The 15,138-nt window shown below is 45.6% G+C and overlaps 1 protein-coding gene across 1 annotated transcript in view; it reads right to left on the minus strand.

Annotated features, from left to right (window-relative positions):
• Positions 1-15,138, minus strand: part of LOC126253082 (proton channel OtopLc-like) — a 153,818-nt gene that overhangs the window by 103,441 nt on the left and 35,239 nt on the right. Inside the window, exon 3 of the mRNA XM_049954181.1 lies at positions 2,267-2,381. Within this exon, the coding sequence (XP_049810138.1) occupies positions 2,267-2,381 (115 nt within the window). The remainder of the gene's footprint in view (positions 1-2,266; positions 2,382-15,138) is intronic.

Genomic DNA, 15,138 nt, shown 5'->3' on the forward strand with positions numbered 1-15,138 from the left:
AAAAGTGCTGTTTTGTTTTCCTTTTATCAGAAAACAGCAAAGTTGTGTTTGTAGCTAACTTTATAATCCCACCTGTCCTTAGATTAACACCAGGGAAGTGTGGCATAAGAGGTGTTCAGGGAGCGAGGTGGGACAAAGGGAGGGGGGAGGAGCATATTTATAGAAGGCAGAGAAGGAGATTAGGACGTATATACAATTTCCATACATAATTAACAATCGCAAAGCATTCTCGTGTTCGGTAGTAGTGAATAATACTGCTGTACGGCTACAACGCTTCTCATCAGCGATGAAGCTGGGACAGTTGGCTGGTAGAAGACGGTACCAACTGTATCCGTCATTACATCTGACACATCTTAAAAGACTTCTTTCTCTGAAGTATTTTTGGTTGTTACTGTGCAGGAAACATACACTCTGAAGAAGCGTTTAAAATTAGGTGATGGTTTTGAATTCGTTTGGTAGTTGCAACACGCATATAATTATCAAATACGGCTGAGGACCGCGAACCGCTCACATGGCTAATACTGGCCGTGTGCGGGCCGAAGGCCGCATATTGACCACCACTGCTCTAGATAAACTAAGTCTCGGTTCTCCCCTGTAGCGAACTTCCCTTCAAGGCAGAGAGTAAGAAACTACGTCAGGAAAGAACCCAGAGAATCTCCTATACAATCCCGTTGTGGGTGGCTATGTTCTCCACCATGGCGCACAGTTTAACTCCTCCACGAGTAATGAACGTTGAATCTTTGGTTATTCCTGGTACTTCTGTTAGCGAAAAGCCATAAAAATGAACAACGCTTAGCAGCATATCCATCGTTTCCTTGCAGAAGGTCACTACCATCATTATTTGCTCTATACCGCTATCTTGTCAACCCATATCCATAATGACATCGACTACTTTATGCGCGTTTTCAGTCTGTGTCCATCAATTTATGCCGTAACGTCCACTGTTGTTGTTGTTGTGGTCCGTACTCAGCTTTCTACGCAAACAGCAGCAGGAGGACTGTTGTCACGGAGAATGTTGAAATACAAGTTGACCTACGTAAGAGTGAGTTGCACAACTGTAACAATCAACTAACATGAATTAAAGCTGAACAGGAATAGCGAGCTAGTGCATAAACTGAAATAAGAAATAAAGATTTAGATATGCCTCCGTTTTACTGTTGCGCTGCCACGGCCACTATGGTGAATGTTTGGATGAGACGATGAACACGGAAATATTTTGCCTGAGGGCAGGCACGAATAGCCGCTACCAAAAGTAAGAAACACGTATGTTCGACAGGCCGTCTTATAAAACACTGCTGCGACCCTGTACACGTGTTCGGAGTTTCGTCAACATTTTCGATGGCGCACTGGCCGTCACCTGTCACTAGATTTCCTTAACTGAAGATTAACACTTTATTGATTTGTTGTCTATTCCTGGATTCTACGCTAACTCATAAAATTATTAATCTTTTATTATAAATGTATGCAGACACGTACTCCAATCATCAGAAATAGTCAAGTTTTTGTTATTTGATTTGGCTTATAACTTAGTGTTTACAAAATGTCTTTTTATTATAAAAAACGATTACACGTGAAACCGGTGATCTAAAAACTTACGAGGTTGAGGCGTATTATGCCAAACACTTAATCTCAAGAACGATGCCCAACAGCACCACTACTTACCACTGAGTACCTTTCTAGCCTCCTGTACCATCCATCAGGATTTATGTAATTTCCAATCACCATAACTGTCATCTCTTCAGGCTGCAGTCATCGTCACTACCTTGGTAAATCATTTACACCCTCATTCTCACAAGCGAACATCGTCACTAACAATTTTGTTATTTATTCTCTTCGGGTCTTTTGTAATTCTGTAAATAAAACACACTCTTCTCTTTCGTTCATTATAGGAAACGGAACAATATTAAAGGAGAGTAGGTACAATGAGCAGGCAGAGTTATCTTGTAAGATTGGTGGATGAAAAGGCTTGTATTAAATGTGTGTGTGTGTGGAAGGAGGCCCATTTTGAACACATCAATGGGACAGAAAGACATATGAAAATTTCAAATAAAGTCGAGAGTCACTTTCATATTTACAGAACGTTCTGTCAGCAGCTTCCCTGCAGTAAGTGACTGTAAGTTCAAAACGTGCCTCATTGAGAGTAGTACATACTTTTGGAAACTAAGTTGCGGTTTAAATAAAAATCTGTGAAAATGGAAATTTTTTTAAAAGTAGTACTCCTACTACCAGAGGCACGCAATGTTTATCCATGGCGGCCGCATCTTACCTCATAGAAGGAAGCAGGAACATGCGCCGATATAGTCTCGGCCATAGGAAATGCGACGCCCAGCACCACGAGCAGCTTGGCGTACAGTCCGGACAGAATGGTCGTCAACGCGTCCCTGAAAAATAACATCCTATTTTCATAGTCATGTTACAGTTACACACGTAAGTCACTGGAATACTGTACTACGCATAGCTGCGCAGAGCCTTTGCCACCCGATTCTTATAAACTTAATGCAATGGTGACGCCATAAATATGTAGCAAGTTTGTGATGCTGCGAATGACAGCATCTGCAACTCTGCATGTGTGATGGACCAGTTTCTCTCATCCATTAGACAAAGATGTAATGCGATTGTATGTTAAAAAGTAAGTTAATCTATGACATTTGATGTACAGACCCGATAAAATACAGTCCGGTGTCAAAAGTCATGGGATAGCGATATGTATACATACACATGGAGGTGGTATCGCGTATAGAATGTACAAAAGGCCGTGAATTCGCGTAACTGTCATTTATATTCAGATGATTTATATAAAAGGGTACGATAGTATTAAAGGACCTTGAACGCGAAATAGTAGTTGAAGCTAGACGCATGGGAGCTTCCACTTCGGAAATCGTTTGGGAATTAGGTATTCCGAAATCCACCGTGCCAAGAGTGTGCTGAGAATACGAAATTTCAGACATTACCCCTCACCATGGAAAACGCATTGGCCGACTGTCTTCACTTAATGACCGAGTGCAGTAGCGTTTGCGTAGAGTTGTCAGTGCTAACAGACAAGTAACTGTACGTGGAGTAACCGCAGAAATCAATGTGGGAGTACGATGAACGTCTTCGTTAGGACAGTGCGGCGAAATTTATCGTTAATAGGCTATGGCAGCAGACGACCGACGAGAGTGCCTTTGCAAACAGCACGACATCGCCTGCAGCCCATCTCCTGAGCTCGTGACTATATTGGTTGGATCCCAGACTACTGTAAAACCGTGGCCTTGTCGGATGAGTCCCGATTTTAGTTGGTAAGAGCAGATGGTAGGGTTCGCGTGTGGCGCCGACCTTACGAAGCCATGAATCCAAGTTGTCAACATGGCTCCGTGCAAGCTGGTTGTTCTCCATAGTGACGTGGGCTGTGTTTACATGGAATGGGATGGGTTTTCTGGTCAAACTGGACTGACGATTGACTAGAAATGGTTATGTTCGGCTACTTGGAGATCATTTGCACACATTCTTGGACTTCACGTTCCCAAAGACGGAATTGTCACCGTCCCACTATTCTTCGCGACTGGCCTGAAGAACATCTGGACAGTTCCAATGAAGTATTTCATCACACAGTTCGCCCGACATGAATCCCAACGAACATCTATGGGACGTATTCGAGAGGTCAGTTCGTCCACAAAGTCCTGCATGGGCAACAGTTTCGCAATTATGGACAACTATAGAGGAAAAATGGCTCAATACTTCTGTTGGAGACTTTGAACGACTTCTTGAGTCCATGCCACATCGAGTTGCTGTACTACGTCAGGCAAAAGGAGATACGAACGAAACGTATTAGGGGGTATTCCGTCTTTTTTAACCTCAGTGTACATCTCTCTCTCTCTCTCTCTCTCCTTCCTTCGCATTTGTTATTACTACGCATGTACATGAATTGTGTACTAAAAGTCTCTAATCAAAGTATTCCCATACTCAGAAAATGAGCGCAGGCGATCATCCCACCTCACCTTTGTAGGCAATGGCCTAGTGGAGATGCTTTGCTGTTACCTTCTTCCGATTTGTCAAATGTGTATGTGTTATGTGTGGATGACTGTGATGTGTGTATACAGTGTAGTCTGTAGTATTACGTTTCTGTTGCTATAGGGGAATGAGAAAGTGGAGATCGGCACCGCAAAAAACGCTACGGGCTGCCGCAGTTAACGTCCCCATCAGCGGGATGGATCACCATCAACGCTGTTTCATGCTCTCACTTTGATGAGACACTATGAAGCAGTTTGGAATTTAATCCAGAACGTTAGCGCAAATACTGGTGATTAGGAACTTTATGCCACAATCTCATCCAGTCTTGTCATCCAGTTAATGGTGGTAAAACATTACCACCACCGAGATACGAACAGCCTTATCTCAGAGTCGACCACCACTCAAGAGTGTCCATAAGTGACGTCAGCTATGAAGGTCGGGACGAAAAGTATACATGTGTCCAAGTTCCGTTAGGACTGTGGCTGTGAAAACTATACTGAAGAGCCAAAGAATCTGGTAGATCTGCCTAATATCGTATAGGGCCCCCGCGAGCACGCAGAAGTACCCCAACACCGTGAACTGACACCATGAACCCTACGGACTTTAAACACGTCCGCCGTCCATAAATCCGTAGGAGTACGAGGGGTTTGAGATCTCTTCTGAACAGCACATTGCAAGGCATCCAATATATGCTCGATAATTTTCATGTCTGGGAGTTTGGTGGCCACCGGAAGTGTTTAAACTAAGAAGAGTGTTCCTGGAGCCACTCTGTAGCAATTCTGAACGTGTAGGGTGTCGCATTGTCCTGCTGGAATTCCAAGTCTGTCGGAATGCACAATGGACATGAATGGCTGCGTGTGATCAGACAGGATGCTTAAGTAGTCGTACATGCTACCTGTCACAGTTGGATCTATCATTCCAACTGCACACTTCCCACACCACTATAGAACCTCCACCAGCTTGAACAGTCCCCTGCTGACATGCAGGATCCATAGATCCATGAGGATGTCTGCATACCCGTTCACGTCCATCCGCTCGATACAATTTGAAACGAGACTCGTCCGACCAGGCAAAATGTATCGAGTCATCAAGAGCTCAATGTCGGTGTTGACGGGCCCAGACGAAGCGTAAAGCTTTGTGTAGTGCAGTCATCAAGGGTACACAAAGGGGCCTTCGGCTCCGAAAGCCCTTATCGATGGTGTTTTGCTGAGTGGTTCGCATACTGATAATTGTTGGTGGCCCAGCATCGAAATCTGCAGCAATTTGAGGAAGGGTTTGCACTTCTATCTCGTTGAATGATTCTCTTCAGTCGTCGTTGGCCCCATTCTTGCAGGATCTTTTTCCGGCCACAGCGATGTCGGAGATTTTATGTTTTACCGGATTCCTAATATTCACGGTACGTTTGTGAAATGGTCGTATGGGAAAATCCCGACTTAGTTGCTACCTCGGAGACGCTGTGTCTCATCGCACGTGCACCGACTATAACACCACGTTCGGCCCACTTAAATCTTGATAACCTGCCACTGTAGCAGCAATGACCGATCCGACAACTGCGCCAGGCAAGTGTTGTGTTATATAGCTGTTGCCGGCCGCAGCTATGTATTCTGCTTGTTTACATATCCCTGTATCTGGCACCTCAGTGTATGATAGCACGTTGAAACAATAATAACAATTGATATACAGCAATATGTGTGAAGGAACTTCAAAGTAAAAGATAACAGTCTTGTCCGAAACCAAAGAACATGCCGTCAAATCATGTGATAATCAGATTATAAAATTGAAGTATTAATAGTTCTAAACTTGAATGAGATCACATAAAAAAATCAACAAAGTAAAATATAAAGCACCAGATAAGCAACATTGATGAACGTAAGAATATAAAATATTTTGCAAGACATTCAAAACACGTAAGCATTTGAAATACAAACTACAGATCAATCCATGAAATTAGTCAAGCCATTGCAAACGAAAATATACAGTAAATTAAATTAATGCGAAGGAAATATAATTTTTATGAAGTATAAAAGGAGTGTAGAATATGTAGACTCGAAACATCAAAAATTTTACACATATGACAAACGTAACCAAAATTTTTTATGAAGAATCATGGTATTTATCTAAACTTTTACTCATTCGTTAGAAAACTATTTCATCCGAATGACTACACAATCACAAAATGAAATTAAAATTTCATTTATATACATATTTCATCAAAATTACAACATAGATCTTTCCCATTTTAGCCTGGGTTTTTGTTTCTCTCTCTCTCTCTCTCTCTCTCTCTCTCTCTCTGTCTCTCTCTCTACACGTAGTAGGCCCTTTGTGGATCACGTGAAGCTTCTACAGTTCCTCCTGCGGTTTTTCCATGAGACCATAATTTTCTCGCTCATGGCTTTCTTTTTTTCATCCGTCCACGTTGTACCAGTCTTTTTGGCTCTTGTCTGTGGCTGGACTTCCCACTTGTCTGTAGATGTTACGGTCTGCAGTGTCCTGAATGGTGAGTTGAGCATCAGTAAGGTCACTTAGTACTTCTTGTTCGGCCCATGTCATACCTTTAAGGTTTTCAGTGGCTGTGAGTATCTGGCGTGTGAGCCCACACTCAGGGAGTCTGTTTGTGTGTCCATAGAATTTAAGGCGGCTTTTCCTAATGTCAGCAGCAATATTTGAAATGTCATCTGTAGTTTTGTTCGTTTGCGGTCTATATCCACCTTCAGTTTTTCGTGGTCCAAGGATTTTCCTAATGATCTTTCGTTCTTCTTTTTGTCGATTTTTTAGTAGCGTCTTGTTATGGAATGGCAAGATTTCTGCTGCGTATAGCACCTCGGGTTTACTGATAGTGCTGCAGTGCCTGATTTTTGCATGTATGGACATGCACTTTTTGTTGTAAAGTTGGTGAGTTCTACCGTAGGATCTATTTAGTTTCTTTGCTCGAGTTTCTTGAGATTTTTTTGTAGTCCAGTGGGTTTCAAAATTTCCCCCAATTATTTAAAATGTGAAACTCTGTTTATCCGTCCATATTTGGTTGTGAGATTCTGTATGTTTGAGAGTGTACACATAAATTCCGTTTTCTGAAAAGAAATTTGCAAGCCAACCTTCTCGATGCATTCTTTGAGTATTTATATTTGATGTATTGCATTTTGTTCACTGTCTGTCAAAATTGCAAGCTAATTGGCAAAGGATAGGCAGGTGACTTCAGTTTTCCTTCCAATCTTCACTGGTTTCCATAAGCCACGTTTTCTAAGCTCACTATCCCATTCCCTTATGAGATGGTCCAAAATGATATTGAACAGAATTGGAGACAGTCCGTCTCCTTGTCTTACTCCAGTTCTGATCTCAAAACACTCCGGGATATCCCCCATGAGTTTTACAGTAGAGGTTGTATTTAAGGGTGTCTGGTCAATGAGCATACGTGTTTTCTGGTCAAGTCCGAGTTGTGTTAGAGTGTTGACAAGGGATTTACGGTCGACTGAGTCATACGCCTTCTTCAAGTCGACGAATGTACAGTCTTAGACATAAAAACTGGCCGCCGGCCGACCGCCACAGAGACTAAGTCCGAGTCCTTCACTTAAGGTGGCCAATAAAACTGACCGCCCCTGACAACTAAGTCCGGCTATCTGCACAATCTGGCAACACTGTAAGATGCGGAAGTGTTAGCAGGAGGTGTTGTCTACTTCTGAGTTGTTCTCGGATTGGGTGAGCCCGTGGTCTAGTGGTAATCGTCGTGCATTCTAAACTTGTAGTCGCATGTTCGCGTCCAGTGTATTTTTTTTTTTTAACCACATGTCGGTCTAAAGTTAGGAGTCTGATTGAACATGGAAGACAATTCGCTTAACATTCTAACCACCAGCAATAACAAGTATTGCAGAAACAATTCCGCAGGACAGCTCGTGACTGCGTCGCGATCATAACAGCTTACGCTCGAGCGTTTCCTCGCGCTGCAGCGGCTACCGGCCACCGGCCAGACGCCACCCGCCGCCTGAAATCCGGCGCCACCCAGATGAATGCGGCGCGACGCTGTCAATGTATGTATCAACTGTCATTTTCGAATTTGAAGTTCTAATTATCATCTTGCAGTTAAGCATTGCATTTTGCATATTTGAAAATCATGAACTACAGTTAACCATTGTAAAATTGAGTCTCGAATGGAAAAAGGTATCATTCGCAAATATTATGAAAATGTGGCATTTCATAGATAAATTACGTATTCACAACAACAAAAAATATGTTGGCAGAAAACAAAAGTGACATTATGAGCCGGCCGAAGTAGCCGTGCGGCTCTAGGCGTACAGTCTGGAACCGCGTGACAACTACGGTCGCAGGTTCGAATCCTGCCTGGGGCTTGGATGTGTGTGATGTCCTTAGGTTAGTTAGGTTTAAGTAGTTCTAAGTTCTAGGGGACTGATGACCTCAGAAGTTAAGTCCCATAGTGCTCAGAGCCATTTGTACCATTTTTTTGACATTATGAATTTGGCAGTAGCGTACGGTTTTCGCTCTGACACTAAGGATTACTGAAAGTAGCAAGACGAATTTTGCTCGAGCGTTTTCTTATGATTCCCTTACTGAGATTGTATCTGCCTGCTTGTAGCTCTGCTACAAAAGAATTAAAAATCTGGCCTTCAGCGAGTCTCGAAAGGCAAACGAAAGGAGCTGGCACTTGGCAGCCAAGCATGTTAGCTGGGAACTGGTTTTTTCCTAAAGTGAGAAGATATACTTTTGTGGTTGAATTGTTGGCAGATGTCAGTCAGATGTGTGCCGTTGGTCTAAGCGTTTCGGCGTGTTGAATTTGTACCAATGATTTTTCTATAGGCTTTTTCTCTCCCAAATAGAGAGTTTAAGTCTCCCATTAGTATTATCACGTCATCTTGGTGAATTTTGCTCATAGTATTTTCAAGTGTGTTCCAGAATTTTTCGACATTTTCGGTGTTTTTCTTATTTTCGATGTTGGTGGGTGATGTGTCGGCAGCGGGGCCAACACCTTGTAGATCGAAGTGGCTGAAAGTGCACGCTAAACTAACGCAGACGGGCGTGAAGTACTGGAACATGAGACTTATTAATGAATAAGAAGAAAAGTACGTAGCTGGAATAATATACTTAACTTTATTCTCTTGTTGGAATACATCTCTTGAATAGTAGTAAGCTATAAGCACTGATACAAATGGCGCCTTGCTAGGTAGTAGCTATGGAATAAGCTGAAGGCTATTCTATCAGTCTCTCGGCAAATGAGAGGAAGACTTGGTAGGTCTGGTCGCAAGCTATGTCGTCCGTACAACTGGGGCGAGGTCATGTCCGTGTCTTGTGACCTGCCATGTGGTGGCGCTAGGATTGCGATTACACAGTGGCGACACGCGGGTCCGACATGTACTACAGGACCGCGGCCGATTTAAGTTACCACCTAGCAAGTGTGGTGTCTAGCGGTGACACCACATTCCTCCCCCGCAAATCGGCGAACGGTCGTGAGATAAGGCTTCCGCCCGCCGTGGGGAGGACCCCATGTTGACGTATGCGATGAGGTGGGGAGCCTAACAACAGGCGAGGCCGTGCCACCCGCACCCGGCCATTCGGTCCGAGGGGAGCTAGGAAACGCCTGCAAACCTAGTCCAGGGTGCACGTCAACCTGAGGTGTATGCGCACGTAATGAGACAGAAGGGTCGACCTCCATGTGGTCGGAGCACCCGACGGGCGAAGACGACATCTGGTCCGGAGCGGGCAAGAGGTCCATGGCGGAGGACGGCTGGTCACGGGAAGCGAGCGGCGGCGCGCGACCCAGGGAGGCGCCAGGCGGTTGCAGCGACGCGTCCACTGCGGGCGGCGCCGGCGGCGGCTGCGGCGGCGGCGCGACGCCATGGGGCAAAATGGAAGGCAGCGTCGGTAACACCTGGGGATGAGGCGAGCCAGTAGATGGGTCCCCAGGGCGCTGACCTGACGGCACCGTCGCTGAAAGCAGACGGGGAGCGGCAGAACCCAGGCGACGACAGAGGCGCAGCTGATTGAGATGCCGACGCAACTCACCAGAGGCCCCCAAAACCAAATACATCGCGCGGCCGAGGCAGCGAAGAATGCGCCCTGCGAGCCAACGCTGTGAACCGCGATAGTTGCGATAATAGACAACGTCGCCAGGAGCAAAAACAGGAGTCTGCCGCTGCACCGGAACCTGATGCGGCGGATGCAGCAAAGACATCAGGGTACGATGAGATCGACCATGGAGCAATTCAGCCGGCGAGCGACCATCGCGGGGCTGAGAGCGATACGATGACAAAAAGAGTAACAAAGCGTCCTCCCGAGAATGCGAATCTTTCAATTTCAACATCTGTGACTTGAAAGTCCGGACCAATCGTTCAGCGGAACCGTTTGACTGAGGCGAAAACGGCGCGGACGTCAGATGTTGAATACCATTGGCCTTGCAGAATGACTGAAATTCCGCGGACAGGAATTGTGGGCCATTGTCGGAAACAATAGTCTGCGGAAGACCTTCAATGCAAAAGATAGCAGACAAGGCTTGGATCGTGGCAGAAGACGTCGTGGAAGACATCCGGACAACAAAAGGAAAATTACTGAAAGCATCGACCACAACCAACCATCGAGCATTCCAGAATGGACCAGCAAAATCGATGTGCAAGCGTTGCCAAGGGGAAGTGGCGTTCGGCCATGCAAAGAATTTACGCGGCGGTGCGGATTGGTGTTCGGCACACGCCACGCAAGAGGAGCACATATTCGTAATCGCAGCATCGATTCCGAACCAAGTACAGTGCTGACGAGCAAGCTGTTTCGTTCGCACTATACCCCAATGTCCTTGGTGAAGAAGCTTTAAGACAGAGGACTGTAACGAACGTGGGACCACGACTCGGGACTGATCATTATCGGAACGCAACAACAAAACACCACGTCGTACAAAAAGTCTCTCCTTGTGAGCAAAAAAACGGCGAACCAAAGGATCCTCGATCCGTGACTTTGACAAGGGCCATTGCGTAGCAACAAAACGCAAAACAGTAGCAAGGACAGGGTCAGCAGCTGTGGCTGTAGCTACACGACGAAAATCAATCGGAAACGATGCGACCACGTCATCGGCTTCCGAATCAATGAACATGCAAGCAAGTTCGGAAGAATCGAATGCCTTATCCTCAGCAACAGGCAAACGGGACAACGCATCAGCGTTGCCGTGCTTAGCAGTGGACCGATACAAGATATCGTAGCGGTACTGCGAGAGAAAAAGTGACCAGCGAATGAATTTCTGCGCTGTACGTGGAGGTACAGGCCTGGTCGGATGAAAAAGCGATGTCAAAGGTTTGTGGTCGGTGATGATTGTAAAGTGACGACCATACAAGAAGTCATGGAACTTGGTAACACCAAACACGAGAGCTAAAGCTTCTTTCTCTATTTGTGAATAATTTCTTTGCGCAGAGGAGAGCAATTTGGACGCAAAGGCAATAGGGCGATCATGCGAGCCATCCTTGTGCGCAAGCACAGCACCGATCCCGAAATCCGATGCATCGACCATCAACAAAAGGGGTTTTCGGGGATCGAATGGCGTAAGGCAAGTATTTGAAAGTAACGCCGATTTCAACTGGCGAAAGGCGCGTTCGCATTCCGTCGTCCAGACGAACGGAACACCTTTACGGCGTAAGCGATGAAGCGGAGCTGAAATGGAAGAAGCATTGCGCAAAAATTTATGATAATAAGTTATTTTACCCAACACACTCTGTAGCTGTTTCAAATTCTGCGGAGCAGGTAAGTCCTGTATGGCACGGAGGTGCTCTGGACTCGGATGTATACCTTGGGCATTTATGACATGCCCCAGGTAGGGTAAGTCCCGAGCAAAAAAAACACATTTGTCCTTCCTCAAGCGAAGACCATTCTGACGCAATACCTGAAATAATGTGCGGAGATTTTGCAAATGTTCTGCTTCTGTCTGTCCTGAGATCACAATATCGTCCAGATAGTTCGCAGCAGTAGGGACCGACGCACAAATAGTTTGTAAATATTGCTGAAACAATGCAGGGGCGGATGCACACCCGAATGGCAGTCTTTTGAAGCGATACAAGCCAAGATGCGTGTTTACCACTAAGACGCGCTGGGAGTCTTCGTCCACAGGTAGTTGCAAGTACGCATCTGCTAGGTCCAATTTTGAAAAATATTTTCCCGGGCACAGTTTGTCAAAAAGATCTTCCGGGCAGGGCAAAGGAAAAGTAGCAGTCACAAGTTGTGGATTCACAGTGGCCTTGAAGTCCACACAAAGTCTCAATTTTCCGGAAGGTTTTGGCAAAATTACTAAGGGTGAGGCCCAGAGAGAAGCCTGCACACGTTCAATTACACCTTGAGATTCTAACTCGGCCAATGTTCTTGCGACCTCATCACGCAATGCGTGGGGAACATTGCGCGCTCTGAAAAATTTCGGTTGCGCGTTGTCTTTCAATTCCAAATGTGCAGCATAGTTCTTAGCGCAACCAAGGCCCGGTGCAAAAATGTCTGCAAATTCTTCACAAAGACTAGAAACACTGGCGGAAGGCACAGTCTGATTCACTGATAGGACCTGATTTACTATAGACAAATTAAACAATTGAAACAAATCTAAGCCAAACAAGTTCACTGCACTAGAAGAACGAAGAACGTAAAATGATACAAGTTTTGTTTGTCCCTTGTATGTTGCAAGAAGGCTGCACTGTCCTAACACAGGGATCTGCTGTCCCGAGTAACCATGTAACTTAACATTTGCGGCACGCAATGGCGGTTGGCCCAGTTGTTTGTACGTGTCGTGATTAATCAATGAAACTGCAGCTCCGGTATCGAGCTGGAATGGGATCACTTTGCCTTCAAAGTCTAAGTCCACAAAAAGTTTATTGTCCTGCTGACGACAAGAGCGACTGTCACGTGCAAATTGAACTGATACAGGTACAGAAGCACTTGCGACTTTACGGGATTTCCTGCGACGTCGACACACACTTTGGGTGGGACGAACACAGTCACTGTTAGCTAAAGTGTCACTGGACGGGTGGGAATGAACTACATTAATGTCCATGGGCGAAGGTCCACGAGCCTGATTGTCCTGGGTTCGATTCCGGCGCGAAGCAAAAGGCCTGGAATTATTGCGATTGTCTGATCTAAGCTTTTTCTGGCAAACACTTTGAACATGTCCCTTCTTTTGACAGTAAAAGCAAATAGCTTGGCGTGACGGGCAATTTTCACGCGAATGTCTAGTTGCACACCGCGGGCATGATTTCACTGCAGTTGCTTGCTTACGCGGCGCACGTGTTTGCGAGCGAGGCTGCGACGGGCGCGAGGGCCGCTTAGCGTCCCGTGCAGCGGGCCCGGCGGGCCGATTAATGTGACACACTGCTGGCGAAGTTTCAAATGAGTCCTGAGCAAAGTCAAGTGTGTCTTGCCTATCCAATATGTCTATCACTTGTTGAAGGGAGGGATTTACGAGTTTCAAAATCTGTTCCCGTATGCGAACATCAGAAACGTTCTGTGCTATTGCATCACGCACCATTGTATCGGAATATGGGAGGCCACAGTCACAGGCAAACGCGCAGTCTCTAGTAAGGCCTTGCAAAGTTGCAACCCACTCCCTATTAGTCTGACCGGCCGTACGTTTTGTACGAAAGAACGTATACCGTTTTGCAACTACATTTACTGATTCTTTGAAATAGGCATCTAAAGCAGACAAAATTTCTTCGTAGGACAGAGTTGCTACGTCGCGTCAGGGAAACAATTTCACTATCACACGGTAGGTAGACACACCGACACAAGAAAGCAAAAACGGCTGCCGCTCTTTACCTTGTATTCTGTACGCGGCGAGATGAAACTGGAACTGGCTGGCCCACTCAGTCCAGGTTTCGCACTCGGCCTCAAAGGGCCTAAATGGCGGTGCGACAGCGTTGTGTGGCTGCGGTAGCGAAGAAGCGGCGGCTGCCGCATCGGTTTGCAGCGCACGTTGACCCTGGACGAGCTGTCCTAGGGCTTCCAATAACGCCTGCGTCTGCTGATTCTGCAAGCGAAAAAATTCGGACAGTACATCTGGAGATTGTGGCGAAGCCATGACACAAGCAAATCAGAGCACAAAAAGGGAAAAAGAACAAATCAGTCCAAAGCAGAAAAAACACTTTCTCTCGTCGCCATGTGATGTGTCGGCAGCGGGGCCAACACCTTGTAGATCGAAGTGGCTGAAAGTGCACGCTAAACTAACGCAGACGGGCGTGAAGTACTGGAACATGAGACTTATTAATGAATAAGAAGAAAAGTACGTAGCTGGAATAATATACTTAACTTTATTCTCTTGTTGGAATACATCTCTTGAATAGTAGTAAGCTATAAGCACTGATACAAATGGCGCCTTGCTAGGTAGTAGCTATGGAATAAGCTGAAGGCTATTCTATCAGTCTCTCGGCAAATGAGAGGAAGACTTGGTAGGTCTGGTCGCAAGCTATGTCGTCCGTACAACTGGGGCGAGGTCATGTCCGTGTCTTGTGACCTGCCATGTGGTGGCGCTAGGATTGCGATTACACAGTGGCGACACGCGGGTCCGACATGTACTACAGGACCGCGGCCGATTTAAGTTACCACCTAGCAAGTGTGGTGTCTAGCGGTGACACCACAGTGGGGGCATGTGTATTGATGAGTATATTTTTTACTCTGGCTCTGAATGAGCATAGTCATAAGTCGATTGTTGATGGGTGTGATTTCTTTGACAGAGTTGATGATAGATCTGTTTTCGAGAAATGCAATGCCGAAGATTGGTCCGCTTTTCGCTAGCTTTTGTTGTATTTTGCTCTTGAAGATACAATGATTTCCGTAATGCAAGGTTTCATTGTCAGTTAGTCGTGGTTCTTGAAGAGCAAGGACGAGAATTTTTTGTCGGTCGATTTCTTTTGTGAGATTATTTAGTTTTCGTGTTTGGGTCAATGTATCGATGTTTAGTTTTCAAATGCATGTTTCTGCTTGTAGGGAAATTTACCAGAGATCTTCGATATTCTCTGCCGTGCTGATCTGGACTCCCCAGAATCCGAAAATCCAACTGCCGCCTGTCGACAGCCGGGTTGTGTACCACCCAGGGTAAAGCTGACTTTTCTTGCATAGTTGATGTTCGCTTGTGTTTCATTGGTTTGGCTTCGGTGATACCAGGACCGCACAGGACAAGAGGGTGTTAAAGCCATT

The sequence above is a fragment of the Schistocerca nitens genome, chromosome 4 (genome assembly GCF_023898315.1).
Source record: "Schistocerca nitens isolate TAMUIC-IGC-003100 chromosome 4, iqSchNite1.1, whole genome shotgun sequence".
Taxonomy (NCBI): domain Eukaryota; kingdom Metazoa; phylum Arthropoda; class Insecta; order Orthoptera; family Acrididae; genus Schistocerca; species Schistocerca nitens.